At 40.8% G+C, this 22,317-nt stretch overlaps 2 protein-coding genes and 1 long non-coding RNA gene across 3 annotated transcripts; 2 read left to right on the top strand and 1 right to left on the bottom strand.

The window, feature by feature from the left end:
• Positions 1-70: 70 nt before the first annotated feature.
• Positions 71-4,368, top strand: LOC110978980 (ornithine decarboxylase-like). Its single transcript, XM_087148941.1, has 5 exons — positions 71-196; positions 1,952-2,048; positions 2,314-2,404; positions 3,695-3,860; positions 4,026-4,368. The coding sequence occupies exons 1-5, from the start codon at positions 71-73 to the stop codon at positions 4,245-4,247; spliced, it is 702 nt and encodes a 233-aa protein (XP_087005067.1). The 3' UTR covers positions 4,248-4,368.
• A 648-nt stretch (positions 4,369-5,016) lies between these two features.
• Positions 5,017-7,945, top strand: LOC110978984 (uncharacterized). Its single transcript, XR_015428319.1, has 3 exons — positions 5,017-5,119; positions 5,891-5,978; positions 6,479-7,945. It is a non-coding gene; the product is annotated as an uncharacterized LOC110978984 (long non-coding RNA).
• Positions 7,946-7,958: 13 nt separating this feature from the next.
• Positions 7,959-18,405, bottom strand: LOC110978035 (ornithine decarboxylase-like). Its single transcript, XM_022232674.2, has 12 exons — positions 18,275-18,405; positions 17,397-17,510; positions 14,444-14,540; positions 14,189-14,265; positions 13,916-14,088; positions 13,305-13,439; positions 12,713-12,878; positions 12,334-12,484; positions 11,924-12,042; positions 11,687-11,813; positions 11,262-11,349; positions 7,959-10,374 (listed from the first exon to the last, which is right to left on the bottom strand). Exons 2-12 carry the CDS (start codon positions 17,502-17,504, stop codon positions 10,296-10,298), a joined length of 1,320 nt encoding a protein of 439 aa, XP_022088366.2. The 5' UTR covers positions 17,505-17,510; positions 18,275-18,405; the 3' UTR covers positions 7,959-10,295.
• Positions 18,406-22,317: the final 3,912 nt, after the last annotated feature.

Raw genomic sequence — 22,317 nt, 5'->3', positions numbered from 1 at the left:
ACGAGTGACCTGGTGATTTACAATGCAAGCCGTCGGGATCAGTAGAGTTCATTGTGTAAATGATCACGGCATGGACAGTGCAAACAGAACACAGTTTAAATCAGCCCACCTGGGAACTGCAATAAGCCTGTACGACAGGCAATCGATTTCGGACACGGCCAAAGGGATTATTAAGGCAAATCCCTCAGCGAAGCGGGTACGTCTGTATATTTTCTGTTCGAAGTCACGTTGTAATTCTGCTGGCTCTAATGTTGATGTCCGACATATTGTATATTTTTGAGTTGGTGCGGAGATTTCCCGATTAAGACCGGCTCAGGAGCATGAAGGCTGGTAATTCGGTCCACGCAATTATCAGTTATTATTAATTCATTCCTATTCATATATACCTGTTTGTAGAATTCAGCAAAATTTGCTGGAAATTTGTACGCAAAACTTGTCTTTTCGCAACTTTTTTGTGCATTTTTTCTCACTCATGTTCATGGGCTACTCCTAACCGACTTGTGTCTGCCTCGACTCAATTTAAAAAAGTATGAACCAGATCAGATACCAGACTACAGTTGTCACTGCCGTTGAAAAATCGAGGAAAAGGGTAATAAATGTAAACCCAGATTTCAAGTTATAAACTTTTGAAACGACAAAAGTCAAAATTTCTGTAATATACTTTCCAGCGTAGGCATTACAGTAAACAGTCTTATGATTCGCGTCAATTTCGCACAAAACTACGTACTAGTACTACGTACTACGTGTCTTCTCAGCTCTGCTACATTACGCTCATTTTTAGAACAAATAATTGATAAATGCTGCCAAATTATTGCTTAGCGTCATCTGAAAGGGATTCTGGTGACAATTGTGATAGTTGCAGGCCATTTTTACTACGACTTTGCCCGTGAATGTGCAGTTAGCAAAGACAGATTGGGCAGATACTGCCGTCAAGTTGACAGCCATATTGTTGAAGCTGTCAATGCCAGGCGGAGGCAGATCTGTACGCAGACCATGGCCTGTGTGTGACATTGGCGTGGTCGTTGTGTGAACGCAATTGTAAGGTGAATGGTCCTTGTTTAGGGCCACTATGTTGCAGTTGGTGTTTTATCGTCAAAGACCGGCCACATGACGGGCTCTCGACCAATAGGAATAGCTGATTGGTTAACATGATTGGTTTGTACATGAATCTCAAAAATAGTGATAGTACGGTACGGAAATCTTTGATCACTGTGCAAGGCTGTGACTGTGCTCGGTTAAAAGGGAGGACGCCATGCACAAAAACAATCATTACCACGTAGTATTTGAACTAGTTCTTTACAGTGACACATCCAGTGAGGGAGAAGAGCGGGTTCACTACACGGAGACGCCATTGCAATCACAAAACAGGCCCCCTAACCTTCCTTTACCTTTTTTCATCAACAGAAACGTCACCCATAAGAATGGTGGTGGCACCATTTGTAAAATGGGGGGCCGGGTTCAACTCATTACAAACATTGCATTATGTCCTATTCCCAGCAAGAAATGAGACCGAGGGGTACCCCCCACATGTCCAATCCCTATACACATTCCAGACTATTCTTACTTAACATATCCCCCAAGATGTCTGAAAGGAATTCCCCAGATTCCTGCAAGACAATGACCAACACAAAGCAGGCGGGGTTCTCTCCGTCTCATACCTTGCTGCACATGATATGTCCAGGGGACCTTAAATTGCCCCTGCCCCGATATTGTATCCTTTGTAACATTATCTTTGATGGAACTGCGCGGGCATTTGCTCTTGATAAGTATGAAATTTGATGTCTTCGTTGACGGCAGAAGATACCCATGACCGTTCGTTGTGTCTGTGCAGTGTTCATGCTCGTTGTAATTTCACATTTATTTCCATATTCAGTTTCGACATTAAATTAGGAAACTGGTTGATTATTATTTTTTTTTTAGTTTTTTGCTTTTTCTATGTCTCCTAACGTAGGATTGCGATGACCCCTTTTACATCTGTGATCTTGGCGATGTTATTGCTAAAGACAGGAAATGGCGCGAGTTGCTACCAACAGTAGAGACATTTTATGGTAAAGCTTGTTTTGTTTTGTTTTGGGTTTTTTTTTTGGGGGGGGGGGGTCAGTAAACCTTTTTTTCTGTTGTCACTTTCTCAGCCGATCTATTCAAATCCTAGGCACCTTAATCTCTTTTAGTATGTTCAGAACCTGGATTCTCTATGTATTACAGTTCACCACCTTTATTTGCGCTACAGTAGAGGTTTTCTTACAGGCTAACCAAATGGGAATGTTATTTACTTGTAATTTAAGACTAACTTGTATTCCTTGTCAATTTCAGCTGTCAAGTGCAATTCCGACCCAATTATTTTGAGACTGTTAATAGGACTAGGAAGAGGTCTTGACTGCGCAAGTAAGGTACGAAATATAGAGTAATTGCCGCTAGGCAGGGGGTTTTCGTCGAATTCTTTGGTTCGGCTGCCCGCTGGACGGCATCCCACGACTGATGGAAGCAGCAAAAACACTGGGAATGGATGTGGTCGGTATAAGGTGTGTGTGAAATGAAAGCCCACACGAAATTTATATAATGGGACACACTAAAGGAAGGACATTTTAACGTAATTGCCTCATTGTCTGCTATATACCATTATACATAGTTGTAACGCGTAAGTGGGCGTATTAATTCGCACGTACAAATTGGAACTCATAAACTGACATTGGAAGAATTTATACTTCGATGTCATTCATGTTGCGCGCAATAGGATGTTGTGATTTGCTAACTCACGTGCACGTCAAGTAGAAACGTCCGTGCGAACGGCGCATGATTGATTACTTTATCTTGAATAAGTAGATTAGGCCTACCATCATAACAATCTCACTTATTAATCATCACAACACATGGCGGTCCAGCACAATTGTGACGTCACAGGAAAAAAGGTCTATAGATGTCTGAAAAGAATTCCTGCGATTCCGATCAAACAATGACCAACAGAAAGATGGGGGATGCTCTCCGTCCCGTATCTTGCTTCGTATGTACATAAAGCCGCAATAAGCACATCAAAAGGCACAGTTACCATGGAGAAAAAAAATCACTTACCTTAACAATGGAAATTTAAGTGCACAGGCAACCGTTAGTACAACCCCACCAAATACCGCCATGAAATAATGCTTACGCTGAGCGAAATTTCTGCTGTTGCAAAAACGGCTTTTCTGTTATTTAAGCGTACAGCTTGCAAAAGTTAGTCTTTTAACGAATTAAGTGTACATAGATAAACTTAACTTATGAAATTATCCCTGAAAAACCGTCAAAATATTTATCTGAATCATACATTGCCCATAGGAATGACGGCAAGTGAAGAGTGTTATGGAAGCTCGGACGGGGAAATTTAGAGACGAAGAGAACGAACGCAAGAGACGTAAACTCGCCTTCCAAAATCATTTAATAAATGATGACTACAGAAAATAAAACCATGTTGTGACGGAACCAAAGCTCCATACCAGAATGGACGGCATTAGAAGAATTCAGTCTTTTAAGGACACTTCTGTTATTACATATATTACATAAGAGTATAGGAGTACCACAACGAGCCGTGCACAATTTAAAATTTCGTGTGAGCCATTTTGATTTCCCCATGGTAATCAATGTAATTTTACCATAAAAAGGTATTGCCTAAAAGAAAACAACGTTCTGATTGATAATACATACATATTCAATTTCGCAGTTTCCATGTTGGTACTGGATCGAAGGACCCAAAGGTGTTCGCTGGGGCCATCTCCTATGCCAAGACGCTGTTCAGAGTCGGTAAAGCCATAGGCTATGATATGACGCTGTTAGACATCGGGGGCGGTTTCCCAGGCAAAACAAGCTTCAGAGTTGGATTTCAGCAGGTGAAAAAAAGTAAAACTAGACAAAAACAATGAGTCTGTTCCTCTGAAATACCGGTATGGTCTACGCTTGCTCGCACCGGGTTGAATAATATTGTACAGATGTTAAGGAGAAACTCAGGACATTTCTTTTGCACATGTGTATTTTTTACATAAATCTGCATACAGTTCGCAGAGGTTATCAGCGAATCACTCAAGGAGCATTTCCCGGCAGGCTGCGGGGTGAGGGTGATCGCTGAGCCAGGGACTTTCTACGTCCAATCGGCGGTGCATCTTGTGGCTAACGTCATAGCCACGCGTAAAGCCGAAGCCCACGGTTCGGAAGACTCCAAGAATGGTAAAAGAGCGTCGTTTTCAGCGCCCTTATATGCAGCATCCAATGTGGATTAATGTGACATCTAGAAAAGTAAGGAGGAATGTCACACCCTCCCTCTTTTATAATGCGATGGGCCTATCTATACGTTGGGAAATATGTTTTCATACGCATGATGTGTCTTACACCCTCTACCTGCTTTTAATGGCTCTGTGAGTTACACAGTTCTGTGTCTTTGCGTCTTTTTGTGTTTTCGCTTAGGCCATTTCATAAATGACCCTTTATATTCCAGCGAAACTGTTATCATTATGTGCAAAGTATTTATTTAGTATTTATACAGTTGAGTTTAATTTCGTCTTTGAATATAAGCGACTCGGACCGAGACAGACAGACAGCCCGGCAAACCGACAGACATACCAAGGAGCGGAATGGGTAAATTCAAAGGCATTTTCATAAAATTGATACAGCCATGGACTTTCCCCTTTCACAATTTGCAGTAAACGTTTTACTGCTTCAGGAATAATCAAAGAAAATGGAAAAACTCAACCGCAGTACATTAATGCTGGATTGTACAACTCATTCCACGACTTGTGCATTGATCCAGATTCCTTCGATCGACAACCGTTTCCATTAAGGGTGAGTATGAAAAGGAGTTGTTGGAAAAACACCCTTTCAATTATATGAGATTCAAAATGGCGCTTGCAACATTTGTTCCTTTTGTATGGGCCCCTGCCTCCTGTGTCCCTGCTGATATCATTTTGTCAAGCAGAATGCGGTCAGTGTGGCCGAATGTCATACTTCAGTTTTTCATTTTGACAACAGGAGTTAGAATTGGATGAGCCTTTTTACTCGTCATGCATCTGGGGCCCGACATGTGACCAACTGGACTGCGTGTACCGTGACTGCAAGCTTCCGCTGCTACGAGCTGGCGAGTTTATCATTTTCCGTGGTGAGTTCGAACGGGTCACTGGGTCAGGCTCTCTTGCCAGCCATATTGGAGGGAGAGAGGGGAGGAAGGGGGAGCGAGGGTGGGGTAGTGGGTGGGTACATGAGTTTGTTTCTGCATTCAATTGGGGACCCTGAGTAATAGAGGACAATAGGGTCCCCGATTGACAACTATGTACAAAACATGTGGGTGGTCTTCTAAAAAAGATAAAGTACAAACAAAAGAGGAATAATAGGGGGTCCCCAGTTGCAGGCAAATACACATTTGGCTGTGTGGGTGGTGTTTTTTGTTGTTGTTTTTTTTTTGTTTTTTTGTTTTTTTGGTGTTTTTTTTTTTTCGAGGGTGGGTTTGAGGTGCTTAGCGCTAACCACGGAGATGTTCCCGAAATAGCCTCGTACTACGCATGCGCTATTGGAATACCGAACTGGTTCATAGTTTGTGGCTCACCTGCTAGTAGCAGTGCTACCACTAGCAAAAATAATGACGACCCTTAATTCCCTGCTGCCACTGTTCGTCTCCAAAAATTATAAATGGCAAAAATATACCACGAAATATAAAACATTTAACTCTTTTCTTTTGATAGTACAGTTTTGATCTTCATTTTAAAACAAACGCGGTTGAACTTTCTTTATTTAAATGAAGTGTAACTATAGCAATATAGTATATAGAAAAGTACATTTCAACTTACCACATCTTACATTGTATCTTCGAGTGCTGTAGTCTTAGCACTGGTTTGTACTTTTTCCATGACTTGTTGTGCATTTCTTTGAAAAGATATGGGAGCGTATGTGTCTACACTTAGCTGTGGCTTCAACGGCTATGGTACCCCGACTTACTACCACATTGCGCCCATAGAATCCCTGTGAGTAGACTGGAATAGCGAAATAATGTCCCTTTAGCGAAAAAGTTGGAGATTTATCCAGGTGGGGGCACTTGCAAGTGTACATGCAGTGTGATTGTGTGCGTTCGTCTCCGGGTTACTTGGTTGTGGCTTGATACTACATTCATAGAATTCATGTATAATTTTAAGCCGCAGGCCGGTGAGCCATTCAGGAAAATGTCCGTTGCACTGTACTGCCGGATGATTGGATCACATTGTGCAAACGAAAAAAGGTTACCTTTCTGCCATCTTGGAATAATCGGTCGATGCAAAAGTGAAGCCATGATCTGCTCTGGAGAAAGTTCTGTATACCAACGGTTCAGACTCCAATCGTTCATGCATTCGGGCGTATACTCGTGTAAGCACGAGTTGCACGTTTAGGTGTCGCCAGGTGTCAGATTTAAAAAAAGAAAATTCGTAATGAATCAGTCCTGTCATGGGGACATTTAAATTGACTTTTTTTTATTTCTTCCGATGTACAGACCTATTCTTCGAGAGATTTTCTGAGAGCAGTACGAGACCGAACCAAAGCGACAACGGACACGATGGAAATGGTGTTTGGAGCAAGAATTCATCCTTGTATATGGGCGTTATTAAGGGAGTATTGGTCTGATTCAAGATTTAGTTCATTTCGGGAGGGGAAATTCTACCTTTTCACGTCCAAAGTCAATGGAGGGGAAAGGTTAATGGCATAAACATGAGAAACAATAGCAACAACAAAATACCGAATATCCGTCGCACGTCGAACACGGATTAAATTACACGGACGTTTTCATCATTATAATCAGAGCCCAACAGCAACAAAATTTATAACATGCATAAAATCTAAAAAAAATCGCTGTCAATGGAGGACCATTTCTGTGATGAGATTGCCTAAAACATACATTTAAGTTTCAGAGAAACATATCACTATAAATATCCAATTCCCAAAATTATAAAAATAAATTTCAAATGGCCTAAATGATTGTATTGATGATGATTTTGATTGAATGATTGGTGTTTAAGTTGATGAAAAGCAAACTAGTAATTCGTCGAGACGGAAATGCCTTTTGTGGTGTCCCGTCAGGTTTATTTTTCAAGCTTGGCATTACTTTAGTTAGGGGTATTTCTTGGTTTGGGTAGCGTAAAGGTCCTCTCATAGCTTAATAAACGGGTCCTTAATTTCAGGAATCATCTAAATAGGCTATAGATGTTAGTTTTCACGCATTAAAAAGGTGTATTGAAGTGCTTAAATGCTTTTACTTCAAATGCATGTAATGGGTCCCTGAGGCGTGTTTCGAGAAAAGTTCATTGACTCACTTGAACACTCGTTTCGGAGTTACATTTTTAATGTAATAAGCTAACAAAACTATATATTTTCGCGACAGGTATAGGCTGTGTTATGTGCCGAGAATTGCTTCATCTTCCGGTGAAAATGTTTATTTTCTTTTTCAAGCATAAAAACTATCTGTGTGTACTTGTAAGTTTTAATATGAGTATACGTGAAATCGCAAATGTACTATTTCATGTGTTTGTTTTAATTATTGTGGGTTGTTATTTTTTTAACTTCTGATGCAACTATCGTTGGAGGAATAGTTTTACTGCAAGGCTGCACAGCGTGGTGGTCAGTGTATTAAAGTAAAGATCTAATTTACTGATACATACTTGGGAGAATCCTTCCTTGGAAATTACTGCCGTCTTAGAATCTTTAATCAAACAACTTGGAAGCAGGAGATGTCTCCAGATGGCTATTTGGAGACGTTTTAGCCGTACAGACACTTCACAGTTCAAGTCTTTAAAAGCCCAGCATAATGCGTATTCATCCATGGCAGTTTATTTATTTGAAGCAAGATGAAGAGATGTAACAAAGTTTTACTATTAGCTTGACAAAAAGAAGACAAGTCTTTATCGCTTTTCGCAATTTTCAGCAAAGACGAATTTACAGCAAATATTCTATGAGTTAGTCTTTATTGAAACCACCGCAGGTTTGTATCATGTTAAAAAAAAAAGGTAGGCTACATAAATTCCACCATTCCCTGCGAGGAAGGCTACAAACTAACTTCGTTTCCCATCTATCTATAAACTTACGAACAACCCTCGTTGCAGCGGTAAGAATACGGTAGACACGAGTAGAGTCTTTTTCATCCAACAAAAGTGAATTAACAGGAATAAAAGGAAGTAAAGCATATATTGCAGTTGACCTGCGACAGTTTACAACGAAAAGATTTTTTAACTGTATTAATGACTCCACCATACTCCAAACACTGATAAAATCGCCTAAGCTTAAAACAATGGCCCTCAACAGGTCGCTTACCAAATTAACTCCTTTTTAGCCCGGTGTTTATAAAATATACATTTATTGGTTATCGGTGTAAAACGCGCCTTGGGATTTTCGTAGAGGAATAAGAAAAAATGAGGGTGGCAGTCGAGATCGACAGGAAAGGTCAGGGAGAAGGTGAGTTAGAGAATTTTGGAAAGGTTGGGGTGAATACTGACTGCAACCAGGGTTCGGCTGAGTTCGCAAGTTCCTTGTGGTCATTTGATGATGGCCGACTTTTACCAGCTTGGCAGAATTTTACAGTGCCGAAATTCTCCAGCCGAGGTTGTACCTTCTGTATAGCAGCACCCAACCTGTGACCACTTCAAGTTAGGACAGAGTCCGATAACCGTAAGTTATTTAAGAAACGAAGTAAGAGAAGTGAAACCACGTAAACTGAGATTTTAGACGTTTTTGAGAGACCGCAAAAAACATGAAATCAGAGAAGTAAAATTTGTAGAATTTCAAAAGTGAATCCAACTAAGCCTGGAGACTTGCCGTTTTTGGTACACTTCAAAACTTTCAAAATTTCTTCATGAGTCAACGGCCCACTTATTTTGTCCCTGGTCAAATTTGAAAGAACAGGTGGGTTAACCTTTTAAAAACAGCGCGAAGATTTATGGTAGGCCTCTGTTCTGAATAAGAATAAAGTTTCTTGTAAAAAAAGCGGGCCTCTTTAATGATATCTCGTGAAGTCGTTAAATCAGTACCGTCACCTTTCATAATTCTACTTATAATCCTATTGTTACAATTACGCTTTACTAAATTTAAAAAATACTTCGATGCTTTCTTACCATATTCCACCGATATATTGTTCGTAAAATTAATAATAATTAGCCGGAAATCGAACCCCGCAGAGGAGAAAGGCGAGGAAAGAACTATTTCGCCAACCCTACTCCCCACCTCGCCAACCCAATGTTTTGTATCTTATGACTTTGTTATTCTGATACAAATATGCATGATGGTGGTGTTTTTTTGTGTTAAGTAAAGAAAATCGTACGGTTTGTCTCTATGAAGTGGAAATTTTCCAGATGTCTGCTTCTTCTGCTAAGTCAGTACATTATAATGCGTTATATTGCTGGAGGAGATAATTTCCGCCACCTATAACTAATCAACATTGAACCCGATTTGTGATAGTGCACCTCTTTTTGTTTTGGAGAACACTTAATTCATCCTTGACAAAGGCCTCTCCAAAGCTCAATCTACGGGGATAGTAGTTTTTAAGGCTGCTTTGGGCCAAGAAATCTCCGCCAGATGGCTGAATGCGCAAAAATCCCACTGCGTCTACAGAGCGGGACGTTGTTTTTTTTCAATAATGACCGGTGGCTGAATGTCTATACCCTGCCTCAAAAAAAGCTGCCTCATGTTTGTCGTGTTATGTGGAGACGCAACCGGAAGCAAGATCATATGTGTCGGCCGCAATTAAGCGCACGATACTCCTGAAGTTTATGTATGATATTTTAAATTGCTGGAAAGTTTCAAATATGCAGATTTGTCAGCTATGGATAAACTTACATAGAAATTAGGGTCCCATCTGTATCTGTATCAAATAATACACATACCTGGTTTAACCTCACAGGTTTTCTGGAATTTACTTAAATTGGTTGGTATGATGAAAATCCTCCACAAACAAAACTTTAGTGCTCAGAAAAAGGGCCACGAAGTAAGGTTTATATTAAAATTGAAATGTAGATTTTTCCCAAATAACTTTGAATGCATATGTCTATATGTCTGGATAGAAGAGTCAGGGAAAAATTACTTTCACTTTAATCTAAATTTTACATCTGAGAAACCGTCTTGTAAGTAAGTTGGTTTCTCAGTTATGAAACCATGAAAAGTTATTTTTCTTATTTCACATTTTAGACAGAGAGGTGTTACTAACACATAAAGACGGGTATAGTTCGGTTACTTGTGTTCGTCTATACCCTCTTGGGCGTAGACTTGCACTAGCTAATGACGTCATCACCAGTTCATATGTTTATGATGGCTGCGCATTTGTGGAATCACTCGCTGGTCTTGGTTTGCGGGTCAATGTCAACATTTTCTGTGGCGCACCCTTGAAAAACCTTGCGAAGAAGTGGTCTGAAAGAGAGCACAAAATGAAATCAGTGAAGTTTTTAACCAAACATTTTGTCAAAGCCCAAGTTTATGGTGGCCCTGGATGGACATCGCCAATGGTCAATATTGACGTCGATATTTGCGACCGAATTCACGACTAGTCTCTCCGGTCGTAAATATTGCAGCGATTGTTTCCTGCAGTTCCTGGCGGGTATGAAGCGTTCACGCACATGTGCAATGACCTTTGATTTGAGTGTACGGGGTACATTCAAATATGTGTATACCCGTCGATTCGCTGCTTTCTTCACTTGGTAAATCTGAAGAAACGAATCCCTTTCGCTGTGGAATCTGCACTCTGCAAGTTGTCTTACTACCCAGATACAACAACTGGATAACATTTCTTTTGGTATTACTTCAGGCTTTGACCAAGTTCATTGGTAAGCTATGTACGTACAATACATGTACATTGAACAGCAGTACGTGTTTTCGAATGCAAAGGTTGTCTCCAAGAACACTAACGATGTAATTTATATCACTTCTAATGGAAGGGGGCCATACTAAGAAACGGCGGTCTCGCGCGCAAGGAAAATCACGATTATAAAGACGTTTTACAGAGCACTAAAAATCCCGCTTAGATTAGAGACTAATAGCATACAAGATTTAATTGGAGTTACTGAAGGAAAACCTGAACAGTGCCAGAAAAAAAGAGACAAAATGATCATCAAAGTTACACGTTTGTATAGCTTTTCAATGGCCTGCTCATACTCTTTGTCGCTAAGGCCATTTGTGCGCATGCGTGCATAATTAGGAATAAATTGGCGAAAGAGGTCTATGCTCATCAAGTTAATTAAGAAGTATCGTTGGGGTATGAAAAAAGAAATAGCCATCCTAATATGCTTTGCTCTACTCACAAGTATTTTCTCGTTGCGGTGTAGCGGGACGTCGGGGTACCGAACCCGTTGAAATCACAGCTTGCAGACGACGCGTACGCTCCCATATCTTTGAACAAAGACAACCGTTTAAATAGGGAAAGTATATGCGAAACTGATGAATTACTCGAAGAAAAATTCGCAGAGGCCATAATTATAAACGTGTGTTAATGAGAATAAAATAATCTTGGGGGGCTGCCAAAAATGCAAAGTCCAAACATCCTTTGTTCAAACGTACACTATTTGGTAACCTGAAATCAGATACCATAAAAGAAAACATGGAAATTATTGATGATAGATTGGTTCCCTTGAGAAACTTCCAGTTTGGGATCCTAACACTATGACTTTGGATCCTATGAGACATTCTATCTATGAAACATTCTATGTGACAGTTTGAGCTCACCCACCGCGGAAAATGACAAAGTCACCAGCTCGTAACTCCGGGAGTCTGCAGTCAGGGAAAATACAGTCGGTGGCGTCACAGGTCGGGCCCCAGATGCATGACGGGTAAAACGGCTCGTCTTCTTCCAGTTCCTATTTTCCATCGGGGGAAAAATAAAAATTCAGTTATTTAGCCCGTCATTTTGAGCCGTTGTTACATGCGTTACTTAAAAGTAGTTTTATTATACGTTCACATCACTCACCCTTAAGGGACACGGTGGTGCAAAATAGTCCGGAACAGTGTACAGCGCATTGAAAGAGTTATATAGTCCAGTATTCACAAAGTAGTGTTTCTTTAGTTTGCTATTTTCCTGAAGTATATCTGAAATAAAACCAACATTTCTATTTGTTACCAAGTACAAGTGATGCAACAATGTGGAGGAGCTGAAGTTGACAAGACGGTGATCATTCAGTGCATTTTGTATTCGGCTCGGTAAAATGGCCGCTGGTTGGCTTTTATGTCATACGAAGGCGTTGCAAGTCCACGTCCTTACAAGTTCAACTGAACCGAAATGTTCTGAGGGGGTAGAAAGGGTTTTATAGGACCTGGGATCACCTTTTTATTGAGTGAGTGAGTAGAGCAGTTTTAAGGTGCAAGATAAGGATAACTCACCACTGCTGGCCCCAACTTTACGTGTGGCTATGACGTTAGCCACAAGATGCACCGCTGATTGGACGTAGAAGGTCCCGGGCTCAGCGATCACCCTCACGCCGCAGTCTGCTGGGAAATGCTCCTCGAGTGACTCGCTGATAGCTTCTGCAAACTGCGAGCGGGATTTGTGTCAGGAATTAAAAATTAAAGGAAGTTTGCCATATGAGGAATGACAACGACATTCTCCCTTCACCTATTCGCTCCAAAACAAAATTGAAATGAAAAACATGCCTATATAAATTATGTGTACAACTGGAAAATGCATCATACCCATTTACCAGATGGAGAAATCATTGTACAACCTGTTTCTTGTGGATCCAAGTTTTTGTTTCTAATTCACCTGCTGAAATCCAATTCTAAAGCTCGTTTTGCCCGGAAAACCGCCCCCGATGTCCAGTAGCGTCATGTCATAACCAACGGCTTTCCCGACGCCAAACAGTGTCTTGGCACAAGAGATGGCCCCAGCAAACATGTTCGGGTCCCGAGCACCGGCGCCAATATGGAAACTAATCGGATGAGACCAGAAAGCTCCAAGAACTGTTACCACTTGGCACTTGATTGATAGCAGCAATTTAAAATGAGGGGCAATAAATAACTCTCGAAGTCAGGCGACATCAAATGTTCAACTATCACTTCGAAGCGATGGCTTCGACAGAAAAAAAACAGAATAAAGTTCTGTATTAATATTACTTGTAATTGATTCAACCTATTGACTCAAGCTGAGGGTTGGAAGTCCAACCAATGTTAACTCCTTAGGTAGTATAGGGGACGCTTATATTTGGCATTGTGTGGAACCGCGGAACAGCTGGCCCTTGCTAGCTTTGTAAAGTCATCAACAGGTCTAAAAGAACAAGGCTTGCAAGGGTCTGTCCGGGGGACAGTACATGCACCCATTAATCAACTGCATCGTCTCGAACTCGTCAAACACACACCTTATACCAACCACATTCAGTCCCAACGTCTTCGCCAGCTCCATCAGTCGTGGAATGCTGTCCTGTGAGCAGCCAAACTTCGATCCCAGCTTATAGACAGCGTTAGGGTCGTCATACCTCATCCGTAGCACTAGCCTTGAAACGCAAAAGGAGAAGGTAGGTCAGCAGGCGGGGTGGTAGAAAAAAAAACCTTTTGTCTTGGTGATCTTTTTTATACTAGAGGCTGTATCCGAAAGTAAACTAGATAAGATGGTTTTTAAACTTTTTTTCACGAGAAAATTGTGCTGCCAAAAAACGCAAAGACTAACCTCACATTTACATGTGAGACAATGGAACGCAATATTTCATCATGGAGTTTTGGTAAAATAACCTGCCTCTGATAACCCTTTTGTGTGGCTCTGTCTGTTAAAAGTTGTAAGTGGCATTATAGCTTCCTTGATCAATTTCAATGTTTACAAACAAGGAAACTTAAAGCTTCGGCTTCACAGTTCAGAAGTGACTTTTCTGCATACATATATATTGACGTTACAGAGCATGGATTTGGAACCAGTACAGAGTAATATTTGAAACGGGACCAAAGATTGAAGAAAACCGAAGTACATCATACTTACGTTGCCTCTGGGTAGACGCGGTCGATCTTCTGCAGTTCATCAGCCGAGTCAAAGGTCATGAGGCTGACTCCCTTCTCCTTGGCGTAGCGGAGGTGCGACTCCTGTTTGCACGTGTTGGCGTAGATGATGCGGTCGGGGCTTGCTCCTGCATCCAGCACCATCTGAATCTCTCTCTTGAAAACCAAAGAAAATCGAGATAAAATTAATGTCCCACTATATATATAATGAGAAAACCTTCACGACACCGCGTCAATAATTGAACCACATTCATACCTTACTCGAGCAGTCAAATCCCCTTCCTAGTCCCACCAGTAGTCTCAGAATAGCTAAGTCGGGATTACACTTGACAGCTAAATTGAGAGGAAAAAATCAAATTAAAATTATGAGCGCGAAATGGGATGTATAAAGTGATTGTATGGAAAAGGAAATCACCTCCAACGTTTTACCTGTTGGTGGATCAGGACACTCAAAGTATAATGGAAAGGTGGCGAGGGAGAATGTGAATATAATGTGATAATTCAAAATTACCATAAAAAGTTTCCACTGTCGGTAGTAATTCCTGCCATTTTCTGTCTTTAGCAATGACGTCGCCGAGATCACATATATAGAAGGGGTCATCATAATCCTGCAATGGAAATAAATAATGAGCGAACTGAGTTCAATTTCTTTAAAGCTATAGAGATGGAATGTTAATTGCAAAGTTCCCAAAGAAAAATGGATACTTGTGACGTCACATGAGAACGCTAATCCAGGTGCCACTGTGATTATAGCCGGAGATTTCAACCATGTAAATCTCAGGAAAGGTCTCTCTAAACTCTATCAACATCTCAATTGTGCAACAAGGAAGGATAAGACTCTGGACCACTGCTATACAACGATCAAGGATGCGTACACAGCCCTGAAAGGTACTTCTCTCAGGGAATCAGACCATAATATGATCCATCTTGTTCCATCATATAAACAGAATTTGAAGCGAACCAAGCCTATCATTAAAACTGTTCCTAATTGGAGTGAGTTGTCTATCGCTGAATTACAAGATTGCTTTGCTTTTACTGATTGGGACGTGTTGTTAGACCCTGATGATATCCATGGCAGCACTGAAGTTATTACTGATTGTATTTTTTTTGTAAAAGATCCTGTAATCCCAGGAAGACAATTAAAATTTACGGAAATGACAAACCATGGTTCGGTTAGCAAAGTTGAGAGCTAAGCAAGAGCATTGCAGCAGCAGGATGAAAGTGCCTCCACAAAAAAAATCTAAATATGAACTCCGTATAGCCATCAAATATGCAAAAAAAAGACTATAAGATCAGGTTGGAGTCAGAGCTGTAAGACAACAAAAAACATGTATGGGGCTGTGTTCGGAAAATTGCTCCCTACAAAAGTAGACCCAAACCTACAGCTTCGAATGATCCGAAGCTTCCTGATGAACTCAGTGAGTTCTTCGCTCGTTTCGACTGTCACCCTATAGAACCTCCTCCAGAGATCCCAACTATGGATAAGCAGTCTTTAATTATTAATGAGACGGACACCAGACGCACAGTCAAATCTCTAAATGTGAGAAAAGCAACAGATCTACATGGCATCTCCAACAAGATCCTAAGACTGTGTGCGGATGAACTTTCCGGTATTGCAACTTTTCTCTATAACTGGTCTTTGCAGATTTGTGTTGTTCCGCACAACCTAAAAAAGTCTGAAATCGTACCGATTCCGAAACGGATTCCAGTTACATGAATGAATGGCAATAGGCATGTGGCCATGACGTCTAATGTAATGAAACCGCTTGAACGAGTAGTACTCCAGTTTTTAAAAACAGTTATTCCAAAGTGTTTGGACTCATATCAATTTGCCTATCGAAACAATCGCTCTGTTGAGGATGCAGTGAGTTTGATTCTCCACCGTGTACCCCAGCACTTGGACATTCGATCTCCCAATTATGCCAGAGTACTGATTGTAGATTTCACTTCCGCTTTCAACACTAATTTACCATCCAAACTGATTATGAAACTGAAATAGTTAGGTGTAAATTTCGATGTTTGTAAATGGATTTATAGCTTTCTTTCAGACAGATTGCAGGTTGTCCAAATTGGCAAGAACTTGTCCAAGCCACTCGTTATTAATACTGGTGCATTGCAAGGATGTGTACTGTCACCGCAGCTTTATTCTTTATTCACGCATGACTGCATATCATCCTTTAATGATTGTGTTGTCACTAATTTTGCGGATGATACAACTGTTGCTGGGCTTATCTCGCACGGTAACATTATCATGAGCAAGTGAACATTTTAGTGAAATGGTGCTCCGATAATAATAAGACCAAAGAGATGGTTATTGATTTTCAGTATGGGAATCATGAAGTTCTGCCGCTTTTTTTATCAATGGAACCGAAGTGCAGGACGCTATCATTCAAATTTTGGGTATTTTTATCTTTTATGGGCTGAACATGTTGATTACTGTGTAAAAAAGGCTCAGCAGCGATTGTATTTTCTCCGCCGTTTGAGAAAATCTCGTGTTTTATCGTGCCGTCATTAAGAGTGTTCTGACACTCTCTATTACTGTTTGGTACGGAAGCACTACTGTTGATGAGAGAAGGAATTTAGCTCGCGTTGTAAATACAGCATCACAGATCATTGGTATTGAAATGAATTCGGCTGAGGAGATTTATAGACAGCAAACATTGGCACGTGCTCACTCCATTACTGCAGACGAGTCTCATCCGACCACTGAGCTCTTTTAAATGATGAGGCGTGAATGCAGATCAATTCAGGGAAGCACTAAGCGATTAAACCGCTCATTTTATAACACTGCAGTCAGGTACCTAAATGGAAATTTTAAATAAATTTCAAATATATAAATATTTCTTAAAATCTTAACCTAAATTAATCAAAAATAGACTGTAATTGTGCTTTTCTGAATATTTTAGATATACATGTATTTAAGGTTTTTACAAGCAGTCAAGTATTTTCTACTATTTGTACTTTTAATGAATATGTAGCAATAAATTGCTATGCTATGCCATGCTGTGCCATGCTGTACCATGCTGTGCCATGCTGTACCATGCTGTGCTTTTGCATATGCTATGCTGTGCTATGCTGTGGTATTCTGTGCTATGCTGTGCTGTGGTAAGCTGTGCTATGCTATGCTGTGCTATGCTATGCTATGCTATGCTATGCTATGCTATGCTATGCTATGCTATGCTATGCTATGCTATGCTATGCTATGCATGCTATGCTATGCTATGCTATGCTATGCTATGCTATGCTTATGCTTATTCTATGTATGCTATGCTATGCTTAGACGGAAAATTAACGAATTAACGCCAAGAAATCCTTTCACGGCGGGTGGGTGGGGGACGTAAATCGCGCCGCTGGAACCCCACCCCCACCCCACACACATGTGTGTATTTGCCTGCATTCATGGGATATATATTCCTATTGGGATACAATTCGCTTATAGCTAGTCAGAAGATAGTGGGACCTACCCGCTCTGCTGAGGAATTCGCCTCGATGCTCCACTTCGCTATCATGGAAATCGACTCCTTCTCGTACATGCTTATTTTAACTCCTGAATGGGGTGACGGGTTATCCATGGTACTCTAACAAAAGGAACGTAATTATTTGGGGCGGTTCAAGTGTATCAGTACTAGTATGTAAAGCTATGAAAAGAATTGTGGACCTTTCAAGGTACTACGTACAGCCTTTGAATTGAGAGCAATAAATGGGAGCCAATTTTGAACAGCCACTACAGGTCAGTTTTGGGCGGTCACTATTTGGCAAGGAAGGCCATCCATTTAGCTGGGTGGTTCGTACACTTGATAGAGTCGGAGTGATGTGTTTTGCAGGGCCAAGCAGCATTTGGAAGTATAACGCATACACATTAATTACGAACAACTCATGGTTGAAAGGAAATAAACTCAATGGAATACTACAGGTGAGAAAACCTTGCAATTAACCATATTCTCACAACCAAGGGGAAGTAAACTCTAGATTCAACCATTTTCAACAATGTAAGAGGGGGAAAAATGACCTGTGACAGCCGCAATAGTATAACGCCTAACTGCATACAAAGAACTGCTGTGGATTTAGCAGCCGTGACCAACTGCATTACCCTTACGTGACCCCAGTGATCTGTACACAGAAAACGGAGATCAGGACAAAGCAGTAGGTACAGGGGTACTGGGTTTACCTTACACATAGCCTACATGTACATTAAAATACACACGTATGTACAAGTACATGTATTTAGGTTAAATATGTATGTCTGGTTTGGCCGTAGATGTTCTGTAGTCCAAACAAAAAGAAAGATCTGTCCAAGTGACAAATTAAGCTAAGGTATCAAATAAAAGAAATCCTCACATACCTGGCAATAGGGATAGATGTGGTATTAGAGATTTCTCTGCAGTGTGGTTTTATTCTGCAGTGACCTGACGATGCTATGGTGTATAATTTATGACAAACATTTCTCTCTCTCTTGCCTCACTCTAGGCCTTCGTCGCCTTCTTGCCATTTTTTTGTACACACACAACGCCTCGCGTCGTGCTGTTTTAGGTCTTTTCCTTGTAGCACTTTTTTCTGCCTAACTGTCGACCCTTCCGTCGCCCGTCGCGTCGTACCGTTTGTGTCACGTTGTGCGTCGTGTAGACCATTGCATCGCCTATTACGTCGCCTGAAGCACGACGCGACGCACGAAACGACGCACAACGACGCGTTGTGTGCTGTCGCTCTTTGTTTCATGGTGTTTATGGAGAGCGCCTTTACTGTTTTCGTTCATTTCCTTCCCCCCATCCTTGCTTGCACAGTACATGCCACAGGTAGCAGACCTTGATTCTGTTGTTTTGTGTTTTCATTAAGAGTGAGTTGTTGAAGAAAACTGTTTCTTCTTCTTCTGCTTTTTTTAAAATCAAATGTAATCAGAAAGAGTTTCGAGACCAATCAGCATTGTCTTTGTTGCAGACAGCATATGTAGCTTCATAAATGCATGGTCCTTTCCGGGCATCCGTAGTTAGTCTGCTATATTGGGGGCACTCACAGCAAATATGGGGTGATCTCCAGATATGAATAGCCCGTAGTGGTGCACCCTTGTATTAAGGCCAGATATCTGTCCGCCGAGCTCATTAACCCGAACACTCTTCGGTCCTCCAACAGGTGAAGGATTGAGGAGGGTTAGGGTTTTAATAAAAGTTATAGATTCAAAATATTCTGTATTAGAGGATCCTGAGAGCCATGGAAATGGGGGAATAGAAGAAACATGAGACTGAACCTCTGGGCCGGACTCGGGGCTTCCAATTCTGAGCAAGTTGGATGCAATTGGGTCCGAAGGTGGCCACTATTAGAGCCATCTTGCAGAGGGGTGGTTTTTCAAAATGGCTGCTTTTCTTGACATGGACATTTTCTTCATTTTAGGGGTGGTCTGCTTCTGGTGAAAATTTCTCAAAAATTCATTGCACAGCCCCCCGAAAATTGAAAAGAAAATGAAAGAAGACATGTGGAACATCATTTTTCTGTGCAGCTTGAACACCTGTAAGAGGTGTACCAGCAGCAGTCCATGTCCGTCCCAAGGCACCGGCGCTGTGTCCATCCCGGCTGCAGTGCCGGTGCCGCAGACGATCTCAGGTAATCACTCAGCTGACGGCTTGCCGTTGTCAACAAATCACTGCCACAGTGTCTGCGAATACATGCCTGGTCGATTATAAAAATAGCACATACATGTACTACAATCCGAAACATGCAAATTGATTTTAGCCTATATACCCTGATTTTCACTGAGAGCTGGATGTTCCGAGGAGGATTTTGAAGTAACGCCCAGCAATGAATTGCCACAATTTCACTTTTATCTCAACAAAATAAGAACAAGACGATGAACGTCAATGTGAGCACTCGTAACTTACATTGTACATGTACATAGTACAAGTAAAAATACTGTTTGAAACCGTGGCTATCAACGATTGATCCGGGTGAACTTGAAAGCCAGCGGTGGGATTTCCCATACTGCTTCCTTTTCTTAATTGCTCTGGGCCACTCCACGCGCGAAGTTGGGTCTCTTTATTTGAGCATCATAAGTCTGAAAATTGCCCAATTTAGAGATTGTGTTGTAAAGGGAAAAGGTATTACTTATTACTTCCATTTAGTTTGTCACATGACATTGACGTCTCAGGTCAACCCTCCTCCATTAGTTATTTGCTAAACAAAGCCAAAATATATTGGTTTATGTAAAGATATCTTCATAACAAGTTATTTCGTACTAAAAGTACTTTTAAAAAATCACTAATAAATTTAAAAATTTAGCAGTCCAAAGCCCTGCCGAAGTCACATAAACAACGTTAACGGTTACTTCAGACAAAATTAAGCTCAAGATTTTTAGGTAGACATCACTATGCTGTCATCTAAAAAGTGTGTTCCCCGCACACTTTTTCAAAAATTTCTTACTGAAACACAGGCCACTGAGGCTTGCTAGACATCCTCCGGAACACCATTTAAGTACACAACTTTTACACAAAACGCTACTGGGCCATCGGCATCTAAGGCTAATATCGGTGTATACAAAACGTACTCAGAGATGTGCCAGCTACAGCTTAAACACATCATACATTTATTACAGTCATGGATATATGTAATTTGAACTGAGTGTATTTTTGTCTTTTGTGTACGATTTTGGTGAATAAAGTCTATTGTTTTATCTGTATGTATTTATCGTTCCATTAGAAATGAAACTTCTGTATTTTTATGATGTGGACAAAAATTTCTAATCTGATGTCAATACAATTACTGGAAAGGACTTCTGTGCACGTAGCGCTGCTTTTACGTGTTGAAAAAGAGGACTTACGAAAATGTGTCGAAACGTTGTTTATATATGTGTATATAAGAACGCTGAGTAGAACAGGGCACCCAACAGACTTCACTCCTGTCAATCTTTCATAAGAGTGGCCTGGCACAGCTATTCCCAGAGCGCGGCGGAAAGGACAAAATGATACTACTTCCTACTTCTCGAATGCTCTTTTGTCTCTGGGCCACTCCCCACGCAAAGTCTGCTCTCTTTATTTGGGCATTATAAGTCTGGAAATTGTGCAAATCCGGAAATTGTAGTGTAATTGGAAAAAAAATATTACTTATTATTTCGATTTAGTTCGTTGCAAACATTTTGGCATTGACGTCTTGATGATCTAGTAGGCCTATAAATAAAATCAGTGCCGCACGCCGGAATGCCGCAAAGGTCGAAGTTGACTAGGTGTAGGGGCACTCATGCGCCCACTTAAGTCGATGAGATAACTCTGTTCACAGGCTGTCTGGGAACGACTAGTCTCCCCATCGAACAGTGCCTCCAAACGGTTAATTACTTGCTTTGTCAACCTGCTTTTTAGATTATTTTGCACTTCCACGATTTTTGAACACGTATGCTAATGAAAATTATCTGGTGCCTGGCTGTTCTTTCAATCAGCGTTCATTTACTGCGTATGGTATCTGGTATCAAGTCAGCGTAAGTAATTTGTAGGCCTATATGATCACAATTTCATAATGGAGAAGAAGGACCATTTACAAGAGAAAGTGCGGTTGCACTAGGCCGCGGCAAACGTGAAACAGGCTCACGTTAAACACGTTGAAAATTTTAAACAAAATACACGAGATACATCGTTTCCTTGACGTTTCTGCTTCGAATCAGGTTAAAGGAAGAACATTTCCTTGCCAGAAGTTTTGGAAGCTATACATAGTGGAAATGAAGGAACAAGTTGGCTGCGAAACAATGAGCCATAAGGGGAATAGCCTTTATTCACATCTCGTATAATTCCGCAGATTCTTGTGTTAAAACAAATCAAAGCCAACAAACTGTCTTTTGTCGGTTAAATTTAGCCGACGCCAGCTAAACATACATATGGCCTTTGAAGTATCGAATGATGTAAATTTTGCTGAAATAATGTTAATTTTTGGCAAAATTTGGTTCATTTGACTATCGAGTATAAGATCCCACTCTGATTTTGGGGGGTAACAATATGAACTTTTGCGCCCTTACTTGGGTAAAAAATTATAATAACAAAAATCGTCGCTACACATGGATAAGTAGAGTAATGAGCTTTCATTAATTTAGAAAAATAATCTAGCATGTGGCCACGTGTTTTCCATTATTTTTCTGACACTTTTCGCGAGCAAGATTTGTTTTTTTGCCATTCGTTTTCGGCTTGCACATGTTGAATGTGATGATCATTCATGCTACCGTGACGCAAGTAGTTGTGCACACGCGTGTTTGGAATAATGAATTTAGAAAACACACCAAGGCATCAACAGATTTTAAACTATTTTTTGTTTTCAGGATCACCGAAATAGTCCAAGCGTCGTCGCCAGCTCATTAATTATTCCAAACGAGGTCACGCACTGAATGCTGTGCTCACAGCGCAAATAGAACGAGGGGGT

Source organism: Acanthaster planci, linkage group LG18 (genome assembly GCF_054643075.1).
Source record: "Acanthaster planci isolate LZ-2023a linkage group LG18, COTS_SCS, whole genome shotgun sequence".
Lineage (NCBI taxonomy): Eukaryota > Metazoa > Echinodermata > Asteroidea > Valvatida > Acanthasteridae > Acanthaster > Acanthaster planci.
This window is presented reverse-complemented; position numbering and strand designations above follow the sequence as displayed.